We start from the raw sequence: 21,232 nt of genomic DNA on the forward strand, positions 1-21,232 counted from the left end.
AGGCGATTGGATATGGTTTCATTCCCTTCTCCTTTTCTTCGCTTGGGGAATTAGAGAAGGAGGCTGTTGCGTTACTGAAGCGGATTCAGAGGTTCTCGACGACGCAAGACATTGGGGCTCGTGCTGCAGCTCATATCTTCACTAGGGTAGGATTTGCTATAGCTAGAGGAGTGGGGCCCATATTGTATCTCGGCTTTCCACTAATTTATTATAGGTTGTATGACTTTTGTTTTTGAGATATAATAATAATAATAATAATAATAATAATAATAATAATAATAATTTTGATAACTTCGACAAACCACAACGATAATGAACAGCTGTGGCCGGATCTAGAGGACTATGGGAGGAAGGAGAAAGGGACGAAGAGAGAGAAAGTGGGTTTGGGGTTAGGCCTTGTACTAATGGGAATAATAAAGAGAATGTGTGACCGTTGGAGGACTATGCTTTTGTTCCAGTTTTTTGTTTTTGTTTTTGGTTTTTTTTTTTTTATTTATTATTATTATTTTTTAATTTTAACATTTTTTATTTTGAGATTTTTTTTAACAAGTGTTTTGTGTTCTTTTATCTTTTTAATATTTTATTTTTTAATTAAGTAGTATATGTTTATAAAATGTTTTGGGGTTCCATGTTTTTAATATATTTTTCATAAATATGTTAATTATGCAGTATATTTTTCTTAAATATTTTAATATGTATATTTGTATATACACATTTATATAATAATAAATAATCAAATATCATTAATCCGTAGTTAAAAATCCCTAATTAATAAGTTTAGTTCAGTTCAGCTCAATTCAGTCAATGAGAACAAGCCCTAAACTTTATCAACTTATCTAAGGGCCTGTTCTCATTGACTGAACTCAGTTGAACTGAACTGAACTGAATATTTTATAAGAGAAGGAAATTAAGAGCTGAACTGAACTGAATTTCAACGTAAAATAACAGGCCCTAACTTATATTATCAAAACTTATCAACCCTTATTGAACTTTGTTGGTCCTTATATAAGGTGCTATTAGACATTATTAGAATTTATTATTCCTTATCTTATTTTATATAAACTTATCGACGTTAATTTTATATTATCTGAAATCATTAGCCCTAGGATGTAGAATTAGAACGGTACAAATTTGAAAATACACACAAATACATATGTACCCCTTCCTTTTTTTTTTTTTTTTTTTTTTTACTGCAATTAGGCCGACCAGAGCAACAACTTCCTAAATCTATGTGTCGGTCAAGCCAATATCTCTTTTTCATTACTTAATGTCTTATTCATCTCAAATCACCTTCCTAAAGTTATGTGCCGATCAAATTTTACATATATATGATTAAAGTTTAATCAAATTAAGCAATCAATCAGACCAGCAAAAAATAAATCAGCACACTACGTATACTATATGAAATAAAATAGAGCATAACCTTAATCAAACAAACATTTACCGAGTACTCTAGTGTCTAGAGTGAATTAAACCGACCTTGGATCAAATCAGTTTATAATCTTAAATCTTTCTTAAAAAGGTAAAATCGTATAATTACTCTTATCATACTTGTATTTTTTTGAGGAAATAGTAAAATACTTGTGTTATTCCAATATTCTACCCATCTTCTCATCTACGATATTTTTGCACTTTTATTAGGTTTAGTTCTTATCATCATAAAAACATAGATTTGTCCTCTTTCTATTTCTCAGATTCTCATTCAACCGCACTCCATTCATATTTCTCTCTTCCATTAAAGCAGCTTCTAAGGTAAGATGTTTCTTTCTTTTTGTAATTATTATCGAATTTCAATTTCACAATCTAGGGTTTTCTCGTTGATTTTATTCTCGTTATACTCAAATCAATTTAGGTTTTTTTTTATTCAAACTCCATTTATTACTAAACGAGAATCAAGTTTTCCTGATTGAACTATGACCCTAATTTGATAATTTGAATTAAAATTTGGTTCCTAATGTGTTGCTGAACCCTTTATGTTAATAATCGAACTATGAAATTGGGATTTAATTGCTGTTGGATTTGCTTAAGTTTGGGATTATTTTGATTGTTGCAGTGATTTGTTTGAATCAAGATGTATAATGGGATAGGGTTACAGACCCCAAGGGGTTCTGGAACAAATGGGTATGTTCAAACCAACAAGTTTTTGATTCGGGGGAAAACCTCGAAAGTGGTTGTGGATGGAAACCTGGGGTTTGGCCCTGATCAGGGTATGGGTGGTATTAGCAAGAAAGCAAACAAGGAGATTTTGGAGCACGATCGAAAGCGTCAAATCGAGCTTAAGCTTGTGATCTTGGAGGACAAGCTTAGTGAACAGGGTTACACTGATGCTGAGATTGCTGAGAAGTGTGAGGAGCTTCGGCATAAGCTCGAAGCGGAGGCTTCTGCCATGGCTGAGGATGGTTATAGCGGAGGCGCTATTGTTTCCGATAAGAAGTAAGTTGTTTGTATTGGGTTGTCTTTGTTTAGATGTGATATTACAGTGAATTTGTTGGCTAACATGAATGTTTTATGATTTATGTGTTGTTTGTTGGAATCTGAGGTTAGCATAGGGCGTACAAGATATTGTTATGTTTTGTGTACATGTTTGATAAAACAGATGGAGAGTTTAGAGCTTTAGACGATGAATTTGCTGAATGTTAGTTTGTTGCATGTTTCTCATACTTTTACAAGTATCGATTAAAAGCAATTTTGATGATGATATTATTTATGTTATGAACTGCTTAACTTTTAGTTTGCAAATGATTATGAAAAGGAAGTACTGAGATTTCTCCCCTAAATTACTTGGTTTTTCCTGGTGAATATGGTTTTTTTTATTTTTATTTTTTTTTTAGGTAAAAAATATATTGATTAAAACAAGTATGTACAAGGCTTCAGCTCACAGGCTGAACTATACAACAAACAAGACCAAAACAAATAAAACAGGCCAAAGCACAACACCTATCTGCAAAAAGCAGCAACAAAAACAACTACCCTTGCTGATTGAACAGCTCCCTGAACCACCTTAGTTTACTGCTACTGAGTTTCCTAGGCATCACAAATGATATTCTACGGTACATATTAGACCCCAAATTATCAATAACTTTCTCAGGTCTCATCAGACATCTATCCCAAATAGCCTTGTTCCTTTGCATCCAAATCACATAAAGAAGACCAGCATAGCAGCTCTGAAACACCATTCTCTGGAATCTGCATGTAATAGCACTAAGCTTTTGATTACACTCTTCAATATACCAGGCTTCAGCTTCACTCTCAACTTGCTTTCCAGAACAGCAGAGCACTTCTTACTTTATTGACAATAAAAAAACAAGTGATCAATAGTCTCCACCTCCTTTTCACACAAAGGGCAAGAAGCATCTGAAACAAGTTAATGTGGTTCTTTCTTGATACTTTTCAAGTACTTGTAAAGTTAAAGTGATGTTAAGATTGAAATATAGTATTGAGGTTGAGGAGTTGTTATGATTGAAATTTTGGGTTTATGTTGGAACTGATTTTTGTGGTACTGCAATCAGATTTTTAGATGGTGATTGATTCTATTGAAAAGATTTTAACTTTGAAATTTATCTTACTGTAATGCAATAGAGACTAAGACGCTCAATCATTCAATTGAATTTGGGCGATTCCTATGATAACAACATTTAACATTACAATTTTACTCCGTAATAGAAATCAATTCCATGGTCTCTGTCTTGTAGTCTTGTTGTTTTCACATTTATATTTGCATGATCTGTAACTAATGAAATAACTAGCAATGAACATTATCCGGAGGATTTTTCATTCTTCCTATTGAACTTTCCATAGACATATAAGCTCAATATATGGTCATAAATTCAATATGTAAATTCAATAACTAGCATTGACGCATAGGGAGTGTCGATAAAATCATTTTGTTAAAATATAATTTAAAAATTTTTCGTTCCTTGTCTAGGGTATCAGATACAGAAACTCACCAAATTGCAGCTAGAAAAGAGAAGCAAATGGAAAAATTAAGGGCAGCTCTTGGGATTGAGGATAAACCTGCTGATTTAGATATTCAGGGCAGCAACGAAAGAGAAGAGGGTGAAATTTTGCATGATGACGAGTTTGTAAAGATTGATAAGAATTATCAAGATGATGATGGAATTAAGAATCAAGAGGGGAAACCTAAAAAGAAAGAAAACAGGAAAAGGCATGGCAGTGAGTCTTCTGATCCAGAAAGTACAGATAACAGCAGTGATTCAGAATCTGATTATGATCGGAAAACAAAGAGAAAGCAAAAATCTTCCAGGAAGTCCAAGAAAAATGTCTCTGACGATAGTGACTCTGATACTGATAGGGATCAGTCTTACAGAGGGCGAACGAAGGATGGAGACAGAAATGCTAGAGTGTCAAGAAGGCGTGATTCAAGCAGTGATTCTGATGATAGCAGTAGGTCTCCTGGTCACAAAACCATGAAATCTGAGCAACATTTGCCAAAAAATAGACATAATTCTGGCAACGAGCATACTGATACTTACAAGAAGAGAGCTACATCTGATAGAGAGTTGAACAGGGGTAAGAGACATGATATAGATAGGGATGAGGGCAGGAGACATGAGGATGAATACTATAAGAGCTCTGATGATTCTGGTCATGGTACAAAAGCAATGGAGCCTGAAAGAAGTAAAATAAGTAGGAGGTATGATCCCGATGAAGATGCTGTTGATTCAGATCAAGAAGAAATAAGGGTTAAGAGTCGTAGAAGAGGAAGGCACGATTCTGAGAATGATGATTCAGATGTTGAAACAGAAGAAAATGAAAATGTGAACAATAAAGAGAAGCAATCAAGGTATCCAAGAAGCCAAACTGACTCAAAAATGAAAAGAAGTGAGAAGGAGCCTGGTAATCATGCAGAACGAAGTAAGCATGAGCACGGTGACAGCAAGAGGATGGATAAGAGGGTCGAAGATGAACAAATTTATAGGAAGCACGAGAGACGTGAGGCAGAAGATGGAATTAGGAAGCGTGAAAAGAGATCAGAAGGTGAGCATGTTAGTAGTAGAAGACATGAAGTTAGGGAGGAAGACTTGCAGGGAGGCAGAAAGCATTCAAAGAAGGAAAATATTGACCTAGATAGGAGAAAGTGGGAGAAGAAGTTGGAAGACGATCCTGAAAGGAGAAAGTCAGATGGGGACAAAGATGACTACAATCGGAAAAAGATAGAGAGGGAGGAAATAGATTTGCATGAACGAAGAGAGGAGGACGAGTCACTAAAGAGAAAGATGGAAAGGAGCAAGGATGATGATGAGGAAAAGGAGGTGGATGAATATAGAAATAAAAAGCGTGGCAGACGAGATGAAGATGAACGGGTTGGAAGAAAACGGGAAAGTAGGGAAGATGATGGGAAATTAGGAAGGAATCTGGAGAAGAGAGAGGGAGATGAGCGTGCTAGCAGAAAGTTAGAAACGGAGGTAGATGACTACAGAAGTAAAAGACGTGAAAGAGAGGAGAGTGAGCTGGGAAGAAGAAAGAGGGAAAGTAGGGAAGAAGATGGTAAGCTAGGAAGGAGTTTGGAGAGGAGGGAGGAAGATGATCATGCTAGCAGAAAGCATGGGAGAGGGGAAGAAGAACAGGAAAGCAGTAAGCGGCAGAGGCAGGATGAAGACCATGGAGGTAAATATTGGGAAAAAAGAGATCAAGAGCAAAAAAGTAGAAATGAAAGGAAGGAGCAAGATAGGTATGAACGCAAATGCAGGGAAAGGCTGGATGAGGAAGATCGCAGAAAGAAAAGGCATGAAAAGGAAGAAGATTCTCCGAGGAAGCATGAGTCAAACCGACGTGATGATGGTCATAGGAGACGTTGATTTTGCTGGAGCTGGTAGGTAATATGCGTCATTCTAATAATCAGTTTGTAGTTTTGTTATATCTATAATTTCAAATAGTAGTGGGACACAGTTTTGTTAAAAAAAAAAAGCAATGAATTGCGTGAGTACATGCTCCATTATGTATCTAAGCCAATTTTTAGGTTTGCTCTAGCCTGTCTCTGATGAATGTTTGCTCTTCGTATCACTAAGCAACTTTTCAAGCACTTTGTAGAGCAAGCTACATAGTGTGCAAACAAGCATGTGCTTTATTTGGTCGTGGATCATGTTTCCTTTGCTGATTATTTTGTGGTAATCATATGGTGGATTTGAGTATCTTGGACCAAGATTAGTCTTGCTGTAGTTTAGTTTAATTGCAGTTTTCAGTCTCCATTATAATTACAGAGAATTCCCTATTGCTTGTGTAAGGCTTAGCTAGTTTATTGTGTCTAGGAATATAGATTGCTTATGAAACTAGTCCTTGTCTTGGCAGGTGGAACTGTACAACATGCTGAAAGCTTATAGATCTGCTGGTGTTTTATGCAACCATTTCAATGTTTAACAGATACATCCAGAATCTTGCACGCTTAATGTCGTCATGCTCTCTTTCGCTGAATTTTCTTCTTGTTGGTTGTAACATCATCCTTTCAGGCTATATGTATATGTTACCAACTTTTGTAATACTTATTTTGAGCTCTGGCTATATGTTAATGGCCAAGACATCTGTTGTACTGGTTTATCCAACCACTTTTGCTTTACATTTTAAGCAGAATTTTTGTATTATTTCACTTGTCAGCAGAATTTCTGTATTATTTCACTTGTCAGCAGAATTTCTGTTATGTGGTTGAAATGACGTGGTATTAGAAGTTGATATTTTCAGTAGCTAATTAAAATGGTCATTACTAATACGAATACGGAAGGTATTAACGGAGTGTAAAAATTAATGTATTACAGTAAATATGTTTCTTCAATAAATCATAACTGTATTGATTGATTGGTTAGAGGATTTAGGTGACAATTACTATGTACTTTTATTTTGTGGTAATTGTTTAACTTGTACTCCACAATCTTTTCTTTTTCCTCAATTGACAGGAAAATTTTTACTGTTAGATGGTAGCAGTAACTGAAATCCAGTAGAATCGATTAAAAGCCCATTAAATTTCGAATGTCAAACCACTACTCTGTGAACACTTCTGATGGTAAAGTTAATGAGCACTTCCGAGGCATTATATGGCATACTAGCAACTATGTAACGCCACGGGAGTGCTCATTGACTTTTACCAATTTTTAATGTAACGTCACGGAAGTGCTCATTGACTTTTACCAATTTTTAATGTTTAACCTCGTTAATACTTTTTTTCCCATAAACCACAAATGCACTTTTTATTCTTAATTTAAAATCAAGTTTGTAATTCCAAAAAAAGAATACCCCTCATGGTTTTTTTTAAGAAAATAAATGAGGTTACATTGTATTTGTCTGGCACTAATTATTAAATAAAGATCCTCTTATTTTCCCCTTTCTTAACGAACTTAATTCTAAACCTCTAAAGCTTACTATTGTACAATTTGTACGGAGTAGTAGCATGCATGTTTATGGAAATTTTTTAAAATGATTGTAGGCGTTGATGGCTAACTCTTACAAATAAACTACATTTACTCATCAAAAGTTCGAGCTTAATTTATTCTCAAGATTCGGCTGAAGTACCATTGCATAGTACTTTTGGTGTAGAAAAACAAATTAAATACTTAATCTGTTTTTTTAGATTAACACTTTTTATAATCTCCCATTTTTCTTTTTTACATAATGTTCTTTTAAATAGGAAGATTATACACCGTTGTAATATAATTTCACTACTTACATGATCTCCACTTTCACTTTTTTAAATACTATGTATACTTTTTCCTCTTACATCTCTTACTTATAATATTTTCAATTCATCAAACTTTACTTAAACGATATTATAACAAATTCAACTCAAATCACATATAACCCCGTGTGCGAGTTAAAATGTTGCGTTTAAATAAAAGGAAAAAGTTTGTATAAAGAACAATATATACATCAATGTCTATTAGCCTCGTCACAATAAAACTGTGGGAAAAAGTGGTATATTATATCACCAATTCACCATCAATGGAATTAGTCTTACGTAATTCGATGAAGCATTAAACTATTAACCTACCATTATCAAGCTTATTAAACGTCAATAATGTTCAAAGATAATAATTTTATCAATCAATTCACTATACTCTTACTGTACTAATTAAACATTAAACAATAAACATAAATTGGGAGTGCTAATTTTATCTAGTGAAGTGAATTATTTAATTTTCAATCATCTTAGTATATATTGACTTTTTGGTTGGCACGTACTTGATTTTGTTTGTTCATATATTTCAACTATACACGAGATAATGAGATTCTCAACGGTTGATAGAGATTAATAATTGCATAGAATATGATCAAATAATTTTTATAAAATAATTGAATAAATATTATGTACAATTAAGTACGAATAATTGTACCAATGGAAATAGGCTACCCATGTATATCAGTGTTCAATCCGTGTATGCAAAAATTCAACTTCTGGCAGCCGTGGCAAATTCTTATTACTCAATGAGTGCTTCTCCAAATGCATAATTTCATTAAAATAAATCAAAATAAAGGTCAAATTTTTGTTGTTTTGCTCCAATCTAGTAAAGATATTAATCTATTAGAGATTTTATTCTCTCGGATCTTAAATAAAACAAAGCACTTCGTAATTTTCTACTTCAAAATTTATACTTAATACGTTTTTTAGTTCAGCTGACACGTTTCATTCTATACATGACTTCAACAAATAATAATTATTAAAAGTAAAGGTTAACTTGGCAAGCTTAAAGCCAAAATAACCAAATTTTGAGAGTTCAAGCTAAATATTTGTTTTAGAGCCCGAAAAATAACCACTATTAGAAATTAGACTACAAAATTGGTAACCCTCATTTTGCCACCTTAACGGATTTATTTAGAAATAAAGTAACACTTTAAACGATTATTTCCTTGATTAATTATATAGTGAATTTACAGTTAAAGTTTTTAAGTTTGTACAAGAAAATACAAATAGGTACTATATTATGAAATGGGGGAATACTTTGTTATAAGATCAATGATTTCCATTGGCCCTTTGCAAACTAATAATATGGAAACTATTTTATACAACCATTAACTAATCAATAATGGATACTATCTAATATTCTAATATAATCATTGTCAAGAAGTATAATTATTCCCAATTAATTGGCTTATTTAAAAGCAAAAATAATTTAGGAAATTATGTGGTGCAAAGTATAATTCTGCATCTCAAGCTTTAATGTATAGCTACCGATAGGTCTTGATCTAGTGACAAAAACTGAGATCGAACATGTGTACGATCATTTGTAATGTTCTTGTGGGCATTGTAACTTAATTGCAATAAAAAAAAAAAAAAAGAGGTATTAATAGTGGTGGAGTTTGTTTTATGTGATTTAGGCTAATTGTTTTTATTTACCTTTGTTTATACAAGTATCTGTATTAAGATGATGTAAATATGTGTGTACACTTGTGCTATTTTTTCCTAAGCTAATGTATGTTGACATGACTTTTAAATTTGAAATTCTCAAATGGTTTTTGTACTTTAAAATTCTTGGTTATGATTTCATAATGGATTTGCCAACCTATAAACGATTCTTTGACTTTATATGACCCATAGTTTTGTACAAATAATGTGTATACATATATACCAATATACCATGTACTGTTGGAAATAGTTTTACTCGTAAATTTGTACGATTAAGTCAATCCTTCGTACATCAAAAGTGACTAGGTTTTCAATTAGTTTTTTAATTTTTAATAAATTTTTTTCTAGAGGCATATTGTATATGTATGCCTTAGCTTAGTTGAGGCTGCCCCGGTTGATTTTTTTTTTAATTCACAAAATTTGTCAATCTCAATCGGTTGGAAAGTAGTACTCCCTTTGTATTTTCTTAAGTGTTACTTTAACTACTCGAAATATATAATTTGAAGAAATTTAATAAATTTAAATAAAATAAGTAAATGCTTCGTAAGAAGCAAGTGGGGTACTTGGAGCATTATAAAAATGTAAAAGAAAGATAGTGAGGTTGATAATAAACTACGTACTGAAAAGTAATGAATGTGAGATAATGGACGAAATAATAATAATAAAAAGTAGTGGTGGACTGGGTGGGAATTTTGATAGGAGTAGTATTTAATGTAGCTTTTTTTTTTTTTTTTTTTTTTTTTTTTTTTTTTTTTTTTTAAATGAAGAGATAATAAAGATCAAGCACTATAAGTCTATAAGCATTGATAAAAGACAATTTTGTAAAAACTACCTCCATTTCATATTATTTGCAACGATTTGACATAAAGTAGAAAGGAAAAATGTCTAATCGTTGCAAATAATATGAAAATGGAGGTAATATTAGGTTTTACTTTCCTCCCCAACTCCCCCCTTTATCAAAGCTCCTCTATTCAAAGCAATCATTTCCACTACCACTTTTCGGCGGCTTCACCGCCAAATTAAAATAAAGCCTTATTATAAATAGAGAAGTAAAAAAGCATAGTTAATCTATAGGGGAAGGGTTTCCATTGCAAGTGCTTGTGAGCTTTGGTTCCTCCATTGAAACTCTTCCATATACAGGTACGAAGGAATGAATGGAAGACAGCAGCTTGTCAATTACAATTTAACCCCAAACGCTATGGCATGTAAAGACAAATATAATCTCTTAATTGACAAATTTTGTTAATCAAATAGATCAAATTAATTGTATTTTCTCGGTCTCTTAGGAGAAAGTGTCCGCTGTAAAGGAATTTTTGTAACAAGTATTATTAATGTTTTGGACAATTATCAGGGCGTACACCTTTATTTTTGGACCTTTTGGTTACATATGTAAAATATATTTAGTCCGTTCACTTTTAGTTGTAACATTTTAACCTAAAAACTATCACACTTTTAGCCAAAACGACCTTATACCCTAGAGGTATAGACTGCCAATTTTTCTTAGCTCGCTTATCAAAAGTTAATATAACTTAGGGGGCGTTTGGTTCGCAGAGTGGTATAGGTTTGGAATCAGGAATACGGTTAAGGTGGTATCGAGTTGGAACTTGATACTTAATATCATGTGTTTGGTTCAATTTTGGAATGAAATATCATCCCCTTAATTTCATGTATTTGATACCTAAGGGAATGGAATGAGCCAAACCCACCTCCCCCCCCTCCCCCCCCCCCCCCCCATGGTTTTTAAACCCCATACCTCATGGGTTTGAGGTATGGGTTTAAAAATCATATTTTTGACAACCAAACATATGGTATGGGTTTTGGTCATTCTAAACCCATACCCCATACCTATAATCCGCGAACCAAACGCCCCCTATATTCTATATCTTGAGCTAACCATGAAAATTTTAGTTTATTTTCGAAATTTTTTCTGATAAAAAATATTAATGATCAGATTTATTCATGACATGTAAAAATCAACATGTAACATTTAAAAGTAAACATACAAGACAAAATAATATGCATAATTTTATTTCATACCTTAGTAGTCTAAAAAAGGCAGTTAAGTTGACTTTAAAAATGCTCAATAATTGCATAAAAAAAACCTTAAAACTCCTACGGCTCATGAAATCTGCCAAAAGGCCAAGAACAACTCCGCATCTAATGGAATCATTAACAATTAATTAATTAATTACATGTTTAGGCCCCACATTTTCATCTCTTTATAAACCCCTTCATCACCCTTCTTCCTTTACTTCTTCCTAGTTTGTAAGTAGCTTCCCATGTTTTAGTGTCTAACACCAAAACACAAAAAAAATACAAACTAAAAAATTATTGTAAATGCCAAAGAGTAACATAAGCAGCAATCCTGATTCTGATGAGGGTCAAGGGAAGACGACAAGGTTGCGTCGTCATGATTCCCTTGATCTTGAATCCTCTAATGTCAAAGGCCACCATGCCGGAGGGCATTCCACAGCGGTATGCATCATTTTATTTCTGTAGAGTTCTTTTCAAAATTAGTTGTCATGTCGCCTTAACTTGTACTGTACCATTGAACAAGTTTAATTTAAAGGATTTATATGAACACGGACAAAAATTGTAATTAAAAAGTTCCTTCTGATTTAGTGTTTAATTACCATTGAGCTATATATTGTGCTATCTAAAAAAGAGTAGTTGAGCTATTGCATGTAAAAGTCAAGGGTTCGTTGTAATATGACTTTGAAGAAAGTTTAGGGAGAAGATCTAATTTCGAATGTAGGGACTAGGGACTAGTACATTTAATTAGTACCTTAATTAATCTTTACAAGTAAATTTTTTTAATATTGAATAATAAAGATTCGGTATTATTCTGTTCGAGGAAATTAATAATATTACTCTGAGCTAGGAAACCTAGGAATAGGTGATTTGGTGTGACTGTCTAAAAATAATGTAACAATTATAAATTGGTTGGAGAGCTAGCTTCATGATGCATGCATCTTTAAAATTTTAATGTTTGTTATTTCTGAGTATTTTTTTTTTCAAATGTGAAGTTCTTAAAATGAAATTGCAAAAAAAAAAAAAAAAAAAAGGGTAAATATAATACTATAACTATATTCAAAATTTGATTCAATAATTAAATTATAAGATTATTGATGATTTTGATTGGATTTTTTTAATTGATAAACGATTATATATTACTAAATTATTAAGTGTATCCAAAAGTATGTTAGATATATAGATTTTAATCATCCTAAATAATCATATACACATAACCTATTTACAAGTTAACTTTAATATAAGTTTATATAATATACATACATTACATTTACAAGTGTTTTGTCTTCCAAAATGAGCAAGTTCATTTACAAATCAATAAAGTATGTGGTTTTTTTATTTTATTATTTTTTTTATAAGAATAAATTGGCTGATTTAAATGTCCAAAATGAAGAAAATACTTGGTTTTATTTTTTATTTTTTATTTTTAAAGTAGCTAGATATTTTTAACTGTCCATAAGACATAAATATCCCTTATCTATAAAATTATTCTACAAAATATAAGATCCTTTATATAATTAAATTAAAATACTTTATGAAATTTAGCATAATTAATGATATACGTATTATTTTGTTTTTTATGGTGCAAAAAGAGACGCAGGAGTAGTGATTTTTAACCAACTAAGCTAGCATTTATTTCTATACCCTAGCATGTGTTCATAGATTGGTAGACAAACGGTACGAGTATTAATTTATACTCCCTGTGTGTCTTGTTAGAAAATTTATAAAGTAGGGAGTATCATATTGTAATATTGTATTAACAACTTTAAACCAGGCACATAATACTCACGGCAAATCAAGATTCAATGCATTTGAATTATGTAGCAAAACTTGTAATGAATCTTAATATCATATTTGGGATGATCTTAATATCATATTTACTTATTGAATAAGTACAAAAAATTTGTCAAAAAAAAAAAAAAAAAAAGTACAAAAAAACAGTTTATTATAAACAAATCTTAAATCTCCCAATTTATGCTATTGCAAAACAAAAGAGGGATTAAAATCTTCATCAACAGTTAATTCTTTTAGTAATATCTCTATAGTTTAATATTGATCTAATAATATTATTTATGTTTTTTGTGATTTTGGGTTGAACAGAATGCAAGTTGGGCAGTGGTGCTAACTTTGGCCTTTCAAAGTCTTGGTGTTATATATGGAGATATTGGTACTTCACCTCTTTATGTTTATGCAAGCACCTTCACTAGCGGAATTAAGCATACAGATGATATTTTGGGAGTTCTTTCTCTCATATATTACACCATTACTTTACTACCCGTTATCAAGTATGTCTTCATCGTGTTACGGGCCAATGACAATGGAAAGGGTAATAATTCATCCATTCTATGACCTATTGCAACATTTTTTAAATAGTTTTAAGATTATTATTATTATTATTACTCCGTACACCATTACCTTATACTGTTTAATTTGCTGGTTGATCTATTTATATCTCTCATCGCATATAAGTATATAACAGGAAAAAAGTGAGAATTATTATGTACATATATTTTTCTTTCACAAAACAAATAGTTCATTTTACAACTTTTCTTAAATTTTGTCTATTTTCTTAATTTCTATGCACAACAATTATGATACTAATAAATCTCATCACAATGCTGATTATTTTTTATTCTTAAGGAGATGTAATAAGTAGATTATAAGAGTTGTTTTATTTTTGTTTTTATGAAATTAGAATATTTTAAAAGCGATTGCAATTAAATAAAAAAAAACTCCCCTTTTTCAATTTTATCTTTTCTATAAAATAGTTAATGGATTTTCTCTCAAATTTTAAGTATAAAAAATAAATAAATAAATAAATAAATAAAAATAAAACACTATAATACATCCATTTTTCCCCCTACTAATACTATTTTGCTCCAAAATAATAGACGGGTTTTACGTCATCTTTGTTAATTAAAGATTTTATCGATTGAGTGGAAATGTATGTGATGGTGAAACGGCCGTCTTAATACAAGATTTGCTTAATCGGTAATTTCTTCAATAATGACTTTTAAAATTAGAAATGGAGCAATTATTTTAAAATAAAGGGAGTAGGCCCTGTTCATTTCACATTTTAAAAAATAATACTACGTATTAAGTAAAAATAATTTCAGTTCAGTAAAATTAATTTCAGCTCAGTAAAAATAAGTTCAGTTTAGTAAAATTCAGTTTTTTTAAAAAACAATTATTATAGAAAATTAGTAAAAATAATTTCAGTTCAACAAAAATAATTTAAGTTCAGTAAAATTATTTAAGTTTAGTAAAAATAATTTAAGTTCAGTAAATATAATTTTGTTTCAGTAAAAATATTTTCAGTTCAACAAAAATAAGGTAAAGTGGACGAGGTCTATATAGAGGAGTACTATGATTAACGTAGCGGCATTGCTTAAGAATCTTCCAAAAGCAATTTTAAGTATTCGAAGTACACTTGGTATTATTAAATAATTGATCATAAGTGGCATTATTGATTATTATACTACAGTAGTAAGCTAAGCTAGTACGGCATTGGAGAAATGCGTAAGCAATCGTGTCTTTTTGTTTGAATAACGTTGTACTAGCTAGTTCTACCTGAAATTAATTTTTTATTTGTATAACGTTATACTAGTATCTACTTGAAATTAATTCTAATCTAATCATTAATCTGTCATTACTATAATCAATAAGACCGAGTTCATCTTAAGCACTCCTTGACCATACAAGCTCACCAACCTAAATTACACCTAAATACCTAGGTGTATATAAGAATCTCTTTAATATACGAAGTACACAATATATAAATTATAAACTATAGTACGTATAATTCTTCTAATAGTATAATACTTCTCTTATTTTTAGAAGAGAAGGTTTTGTGTGAAACCGTTTCACGTGAATCCAGTTTATAATGCAAATACCCATCCGACCTTAACGAAGGCGAAAGAAAGGCCAGAAGCGAGATCGAAGAAGACGATCTAGATGATGATGACGAAGGTGCCGCAAAGAAGATGATTCGATGATGGAGGTGCCGCCATTGTGATAGGAAGATCAAAGCATATAGAAGTAGGATCGAATAAGATGATCCAGATGACGATAAAAAGGTGCCACTAAGAAGACAATCCAGTTGATGATGATGAAGGTGCCGATTATAAGAATTGGAAAAGTTTTGATGATTTTCTATTGAGTAGTGCGAGCCATCAACAAACTAAAGCAAGAAAAATACAAGCTAATTAATAAAAGCAAAAGATAATTACATAAAAGCATACATATCTACATCTAGCGACTAAGTGATAAACACCGACTATAGTGACAATATGATAAACGTAGTAGTAGCCATAACAACTACTGTATGATTTATCTTCAACACCGAAGTGCCGCCATTGACATACACGCATGGTGAGTGATTCTTTAGCCATAGAAAAGGAAATTTTGTCTAATATCTGAACAATAGCATCTAATTTCTGACCATTATCATCTAATTTCTGACCAATTTCATTTAATTTCTGACCAACTACATCTAATTTCTGACCAATTTCATCTAATTTCTGACACTTTTAATCTAATATCTGATATTTATAACTTAATATCTGACCATTATTATCTAATTTCTGACAAGTAAGAATTTTTTTTCATGTTTTTATGACCGGACTCACGTGAGTCCGTTTTACACAATACTTTTCCTTTTTAGAATTATTACAATGTAAAAGTTATAATATGTGTCATTTTACATTTTAGACTATTAATATTTTAAATAATTTTTTTAGTTTAAATTATAAAAGTTCATAATGTAAAAGCGCTTATCAAAATGAATTTAATTAGACATCATATGATTATATTTATTTTGACTTATAAAACACATAAGATATTTAAAAGAGAGCACATAAATAGTGTAAAATCTCAAACATTGCAATTAAAAAAGAGAGGAATTTTTTTAATTCTTTCTTTGACAACTTAAATTTGTTTGGTATGGAGTAAAAGCCCTATTTAATTTTGTCGAATAATGTTTTTAACTTAAACTTTAAAGAAATTATTATTTAATTTTATCTGAAGTTTTAAATTATTTAATTTGAAGTTATTTTTCTTTTTTCAGAACTTCCTTTATGCGAATTATCTAGACTTATTTATTATAAACTTGTTATATTTTATTTGAGTTTATTTCATTTGATTTCATGCATTTATTTTTTTTAATTTTTATTTCAAAATTAAATTATGAATATATATTTTCTAAACTCATTTTATTTTAATTTATCTGAACTTATTTTATTTAAAAATTATTTTCTTGGTTTTTATCTTGTCTAAACGTACATAATTTTTTTTTTTTTATTTAGTAATAAGATACAATGAAAAAAATATACCCTAAATCTTAACGGTAGAATTGTAATAACACTCTAGATTTTTTTTTTGTTTTTGTTTTAATCGATTGGGACACTTTAGCTTATTGAATTAGTTAATGTAATAATAATGAATTAATTAACATTGATACCTATCAATATTTGGAATAAAAGCACCATATTGGTTTAGGTCGTTACAGACTTACAGAGTTACATAAAGATGTATGTATATTATATTCTCCACATATACAATTCAATATAAACGGATGCATTGTATTAAAAATAAATGACAATATAAAACGCATCCTATTTCTTGAATTGTTCAATTATATTCTTTTATAATAACTTTGTGTTCTTTATTGTTTTAAAATGTTTTGTATTTTATCACTGTATACTCTTTTATTATAATTTGCGTTTTCAAGAATCAAAATGATACACGGAGTATAAATATAATCTGTTAAATATAGCATTTAAACATTGTCCATGCATGGTATACATCCACACTCATTATTTGGCTCTTTGCTAGCTAATTGAAGGAATATAATGTGAAAAAAATTTTAAAAAAAAATATTAGTATAAATTTTGCATGATATACTTGGATGTATAATATCGTAATATTGTAAATCCGATTCTATCAAAAAAGGATTAATTGTAAGATTTTAGAGCTAACGTTAATTAATTTATGTTCGTTATATTTCTTTGTTTTTACTTATAGGTGGAACATTTGCCTTGTATTCCCTTCTATGTCGAAATGCAAAAGTTGGTTTACTACCTAGTCAACAAGTTGAAGATCAAGAAGTATCGAACTACCAACTTGAATTGCCAACCAAATGCAATCAATTAGGTGTATCATTGAAGCTCAAAACCTTCTTGGAAAACAACAAGCTTTCCAAGTACATTCTTTTGATTGTTACTATGCTTTCTACTTCCTTGGTCATCGGTGATGGTGTCCTCACTCCATCTATCTCAGGTTTTATATCTTTTCTTATAAAGTACGAGCCAATTACAAATTACGATATGTTAAGAAGTTATTCAAACTAAACTTATCTCCACCCACGTTTGTAACAATTTTAGGATGGAGAAAGCTATGTTATATATTCTTTAACTCGTTTAGCTATAGATGTTGTTTGACTTTTAATTTATGATTTGATTTTTATATTTTACAAATCTTAACTTGTGGAGGTTGAATAAAAAAACTAACTATTTTTAAGAGATATTTCACGTTAACTTGTTGAAATTAGTAATTTAGTATAGCCGTATAGGTGCACATAGTTTGAAGTAGTAGTATTCTTCACTAAACTCCAATATGTATATGTCATGAATATCATTATATTAAATATTTTAGCTATCATCTATGAGAAATGAATTTTTAATTGTCTTAATTAGAATACTTAACCTTAATAAAAGTCAAATTTTGGACAACTTTTTGCTAGGTGTATCTTGTTAGAATAATGCTTCTATTGTGAGTTGTGACAATGACTATTAATTTGACATAGTTTGGATTATAAGAAATTAATTTATTCTAAAGACTATAAACAAAAATATATCTGTTTAATGTATGATTTAATTTTCTTTTGTCCGTTTTCTTTACTTGTCCTTTTTTTTTTTTTTTTTATATCTTCAATAATTTAAAACGTTTCTAATTATAATAATTGAAGCTAAGAATTTTCAAAAATGCTAAAATAATCTCAAATGATAATATGATATGATGTGTATAAATTGTGACAATAATTTTTGTTTATGACAACTTGTGACCTTTATTAGCATCACCCTAATGATGATCTACTTTTTAATCTCCAGTTTTATCAGCTATAAGTGGGCTAAAAGGAGCTTCGCCTATTTTTACTGAAGGTATATATAATCTTTACTCGTTTTTTTCACCGTTCCTTATTATAATTAATAGTCAAAGTGAAATGTGTGAATTGAATAGTGTCAGTATATATGTTATGCTTGGATCAGATGACAAATTTTGAATTTTTATAAATTAGGATAGGAATTTTGGGTTGCGTATATATGAAATGTACTAAGCTAGATTTCTTTAATTATATATTGCATATATATGAACAATATTATTTAAAGTTTCTTTTAATTTGTTTTGCAGGAAGAGTGGTTTGGATATCAATAGCAATATTGGTTCTATTATTTTCAGCTCAAAGATTTGGGACTGATAAAGTAGGATATAGTTTTGCTCCAATTGTAACAGTATGGTTTGCATTTAATGCTGGAATTGGTGTTTACAATTTCATAAAATATGATCCTACTGTTATTAAGGCAGTAAATCCATGGTACATTATTCAGTATTTTAAAAGAAATGGTAGAGATGCTTGGATCTCCCTTGGTGGTGTCTTCCTTTGTATCACAGGTTTGTCAGATATCGCGATTTAGTATCATGTTCTTTTAATTGCATGACGCGTTATTTTTATGTCTTGTGTTAAACAAACGTACACATACATGTAAAAGATGAGCATCATACACCATGTACATGATCTTAAATATTTCTAGCTACATGAATTATTGCTAACATATCGTCTTTGTATGTGCAGGGACTGAAGCATTATTTGCTGATGTTGGACATTTTTCAGTTAAATCAATCCAAATAAGTATGTCTTTTGTTACATATCCTGCGCTAATGCTAACATACTCGGGGCAAGCTTCTTTTCTTCGCTTGAACCAAAATCTAGTTAAAGATACCTTCTATGAATGCATACCAGGTGAATATTAATAACCCTATTTTTCTTTTAGCCAGTAATCTTATCTTATATGTGTTTTATAATATTGTAATTAATTTAATAAGAATGTACTTTGTATACATTAGTGACATATAACAAATTGTAGTAACATGCTTTTATAATTGGTGTTTTGTTCTAACAATTATCTTAATAGCCAATTGTACTGGTATGTTTTATCAGGTCCATTGTACTGGCCAATGTTTGTCACAGCTGTTCTAGCAACAATCGTAGCGAGTCAAGCCATGATTTCAGGAACATTCTCTATCATCCAACAATCCCTTGCTCTAGGATGCTTCCCTCGCGTTACAATTGTTCATACATCTGCCAAATACGAAGGCCAAGTTTACATCCCAGAGATTAATTACTTCCTTATGTTGGCTTGTGTAGGTGTCACACTAGCCTTTAGGACAACCGAAAATATTGGTCATGCCTATGGTAAGTTAATTACCTTAATTCTTTCTTCAATTTTCTTTCTTGTTATAAGATTCATAAGATGCATATCGTAACCAAAAACTCATGTAACAGGTATTGCTGTTGCACTTGCTGAGACGATCACATCAGGTTTCATGGTACTTGTTATACTCGTAATTTGGAAAAAACACATAGCAGTAGCCATCATATACGCGTGCTGCATTTGGTCAGTCGAGTTAGTTTACTTGAGTTCAGTGCTTTACAAGTTTCCTCATGGTGGATACTTTCCTATAGCACTAGCCAGTGTCTTTCTTGCCCTTATGGCCATATGGAACTATGTATATCGAAAGAAGTACCACTACGAGATGGACCACAAAATCTCACCTAATACATTTAGGGATCTTGCTAATCAAAGCAATTGTAGTCGTATCCCAGGGCTAGCAATCTTTTACTCCGAGCTTGTAGATGGAATCCCTCCTATTTTCGGTCATTATGTAGAGAACATCTCTGTTTTGCACTCTGTACTTGTCTTTGCATCAGTCAAGTCGTTGCCTATTAGTACAGTTCCACCTGAGGAACGATTTCTCTTTCGTAGAGTCCATCCAAGGGACCTCTATGTGTTCCGTTGTGTGGTAAGATATGGATACACTGATGCTCGTAATGAGGAAGAACCTTTTGAGAGGTTATTAATTGATAGATTGAAGGAATTTATGAAGGACGAGTTTTGGGTTTATGTACAAAAGGATCATCCCGAAAGCATTCAAGTCCAAGAACACGACGAAACTGAACAAATTTACCATGGTGATGGTAATCAACATGTGTTAACAAGGGCTCAAGAGGAAGTGTTAGAGAACGATATCGAGGTGATCGACAAGGCATGGAATGCAGGGGTTGTGCATATGATGGGTGAAAGCGAAGTAACTGCTAACAAATCATCTGGTATTGGAAAGAGGATTGTGATTGATTTTGCTTTCAATTTTATGAAGAAGAATTTACGACAAAGTGATAAGATGTTCGATATTCCTCGTAAGAGATTGCTTAAAGTTGGGATGACATATGAGCTCTAGAGATGGTGGAAGTTGATAATCAACTACTACATCTTCAAGGCAACAACTTCTAATTCAATTGGATTGATGACATTACATTGTGGTGTAAAACACTTAACTACATATACTATTTATTAGTGTGAAATATATTTGATTTTAATTTGAAAAAGAATATTTTTGATTTTAATTTTTCATATATATATACTTATTTATGTATGAAAAATCAATTGTGAGTTGTGATGACAAACATTAGTACTTACACCTATTGACTTGTGTAAGAAAAAAGAAATACATGTTACACTATATATTGTGTTAAACGGTTACGAAGGATGTCATATTTGCATATTAAGAATCAACGTT

The 21,232-nt window shown here is 31.0% G+C and overlaps 2 protein-coding genes across 5 annotated transcripts; both read left to right on the plus strand.

Annotated features, from left to right (window-relative positions):
- The first annotated feature begins 1,615 nt into the window (after positions 1-1,615).
- On the plus strand, positions 1,616-6,599 carry LOC145596004 (uncharacterized). 4 transcript variants are annotated; one of them, XM_081652433.1, is made up of 4 exons: positions 1,616-1,752; positions 2,054-2,433; positions 3,926-5,837; positions 6,295-6,599. In XM_081652433.1, the coding sequence occupies exons 2-3, from the start codon at positions 2,072-2,074 to the stop codon at positions 5,817-5,819; spliced, it is 2,256 nt and encodes a 751-aa protein (XP_081508559.1). In that variant the 5' UTR covers positions 1,616-1,752; positions 2,054-2,071; the 3' UTR covers positions 5,820-5,837; positions 6,295-6,599. The 4 variants fall into 4 exon arrangements, with proteins under 4 accessions (XP_081508559.1, XP_081508556.1, XP_081508558.1 ...); XM_081652430.1 differs by having other exon boundaries at positions 6,310-6,599; XM_081652432.1 differs by having other exon boundaries at positions 3,926-5,833.
- A 5,087-nt stretch (positions 6,600-11,686) lies between these two features.
- LOC145595966 (potassium transporter 5-like) lies at positions 11,687-20,893 on the plus strand. Its single transcript, XM_081652399.1, has 8 exons — positions 11,687-11,824; positions 13,481-13,706; positions 17,402-17,656; positions 18,487-18,537; positions 18,788-19,048; positions 19,230-19,397; positions 19,596-19,850; positions 19,941-20,893. Exons 1-8 carry the CDS (start codon positions 11,687-11,689, stop codon positions 20,891-20,893), a joined length of 2,307 nt encoding a protein of 768 aa, XP_081508525.1.
- The last annotated feature ends 339 nt before the right edge of the window (positions 20,894-21,232 follow it).

Source organism: Chenopodium album, chromosome 19 (assembly GCF_948465745.1).
Source record: "Chenopodium album chromosome 19, dcCheAlbu1.1, whole genome shotgun sequence".
Classification (NCBI taxonomy): domain Eukaryota; kingdom Viridiplantae; phylum Streptophyta; class Magnoliopsida; order Caryophyllales; family Amaranthaceae; genus Chenopodium; species Chenopodium album.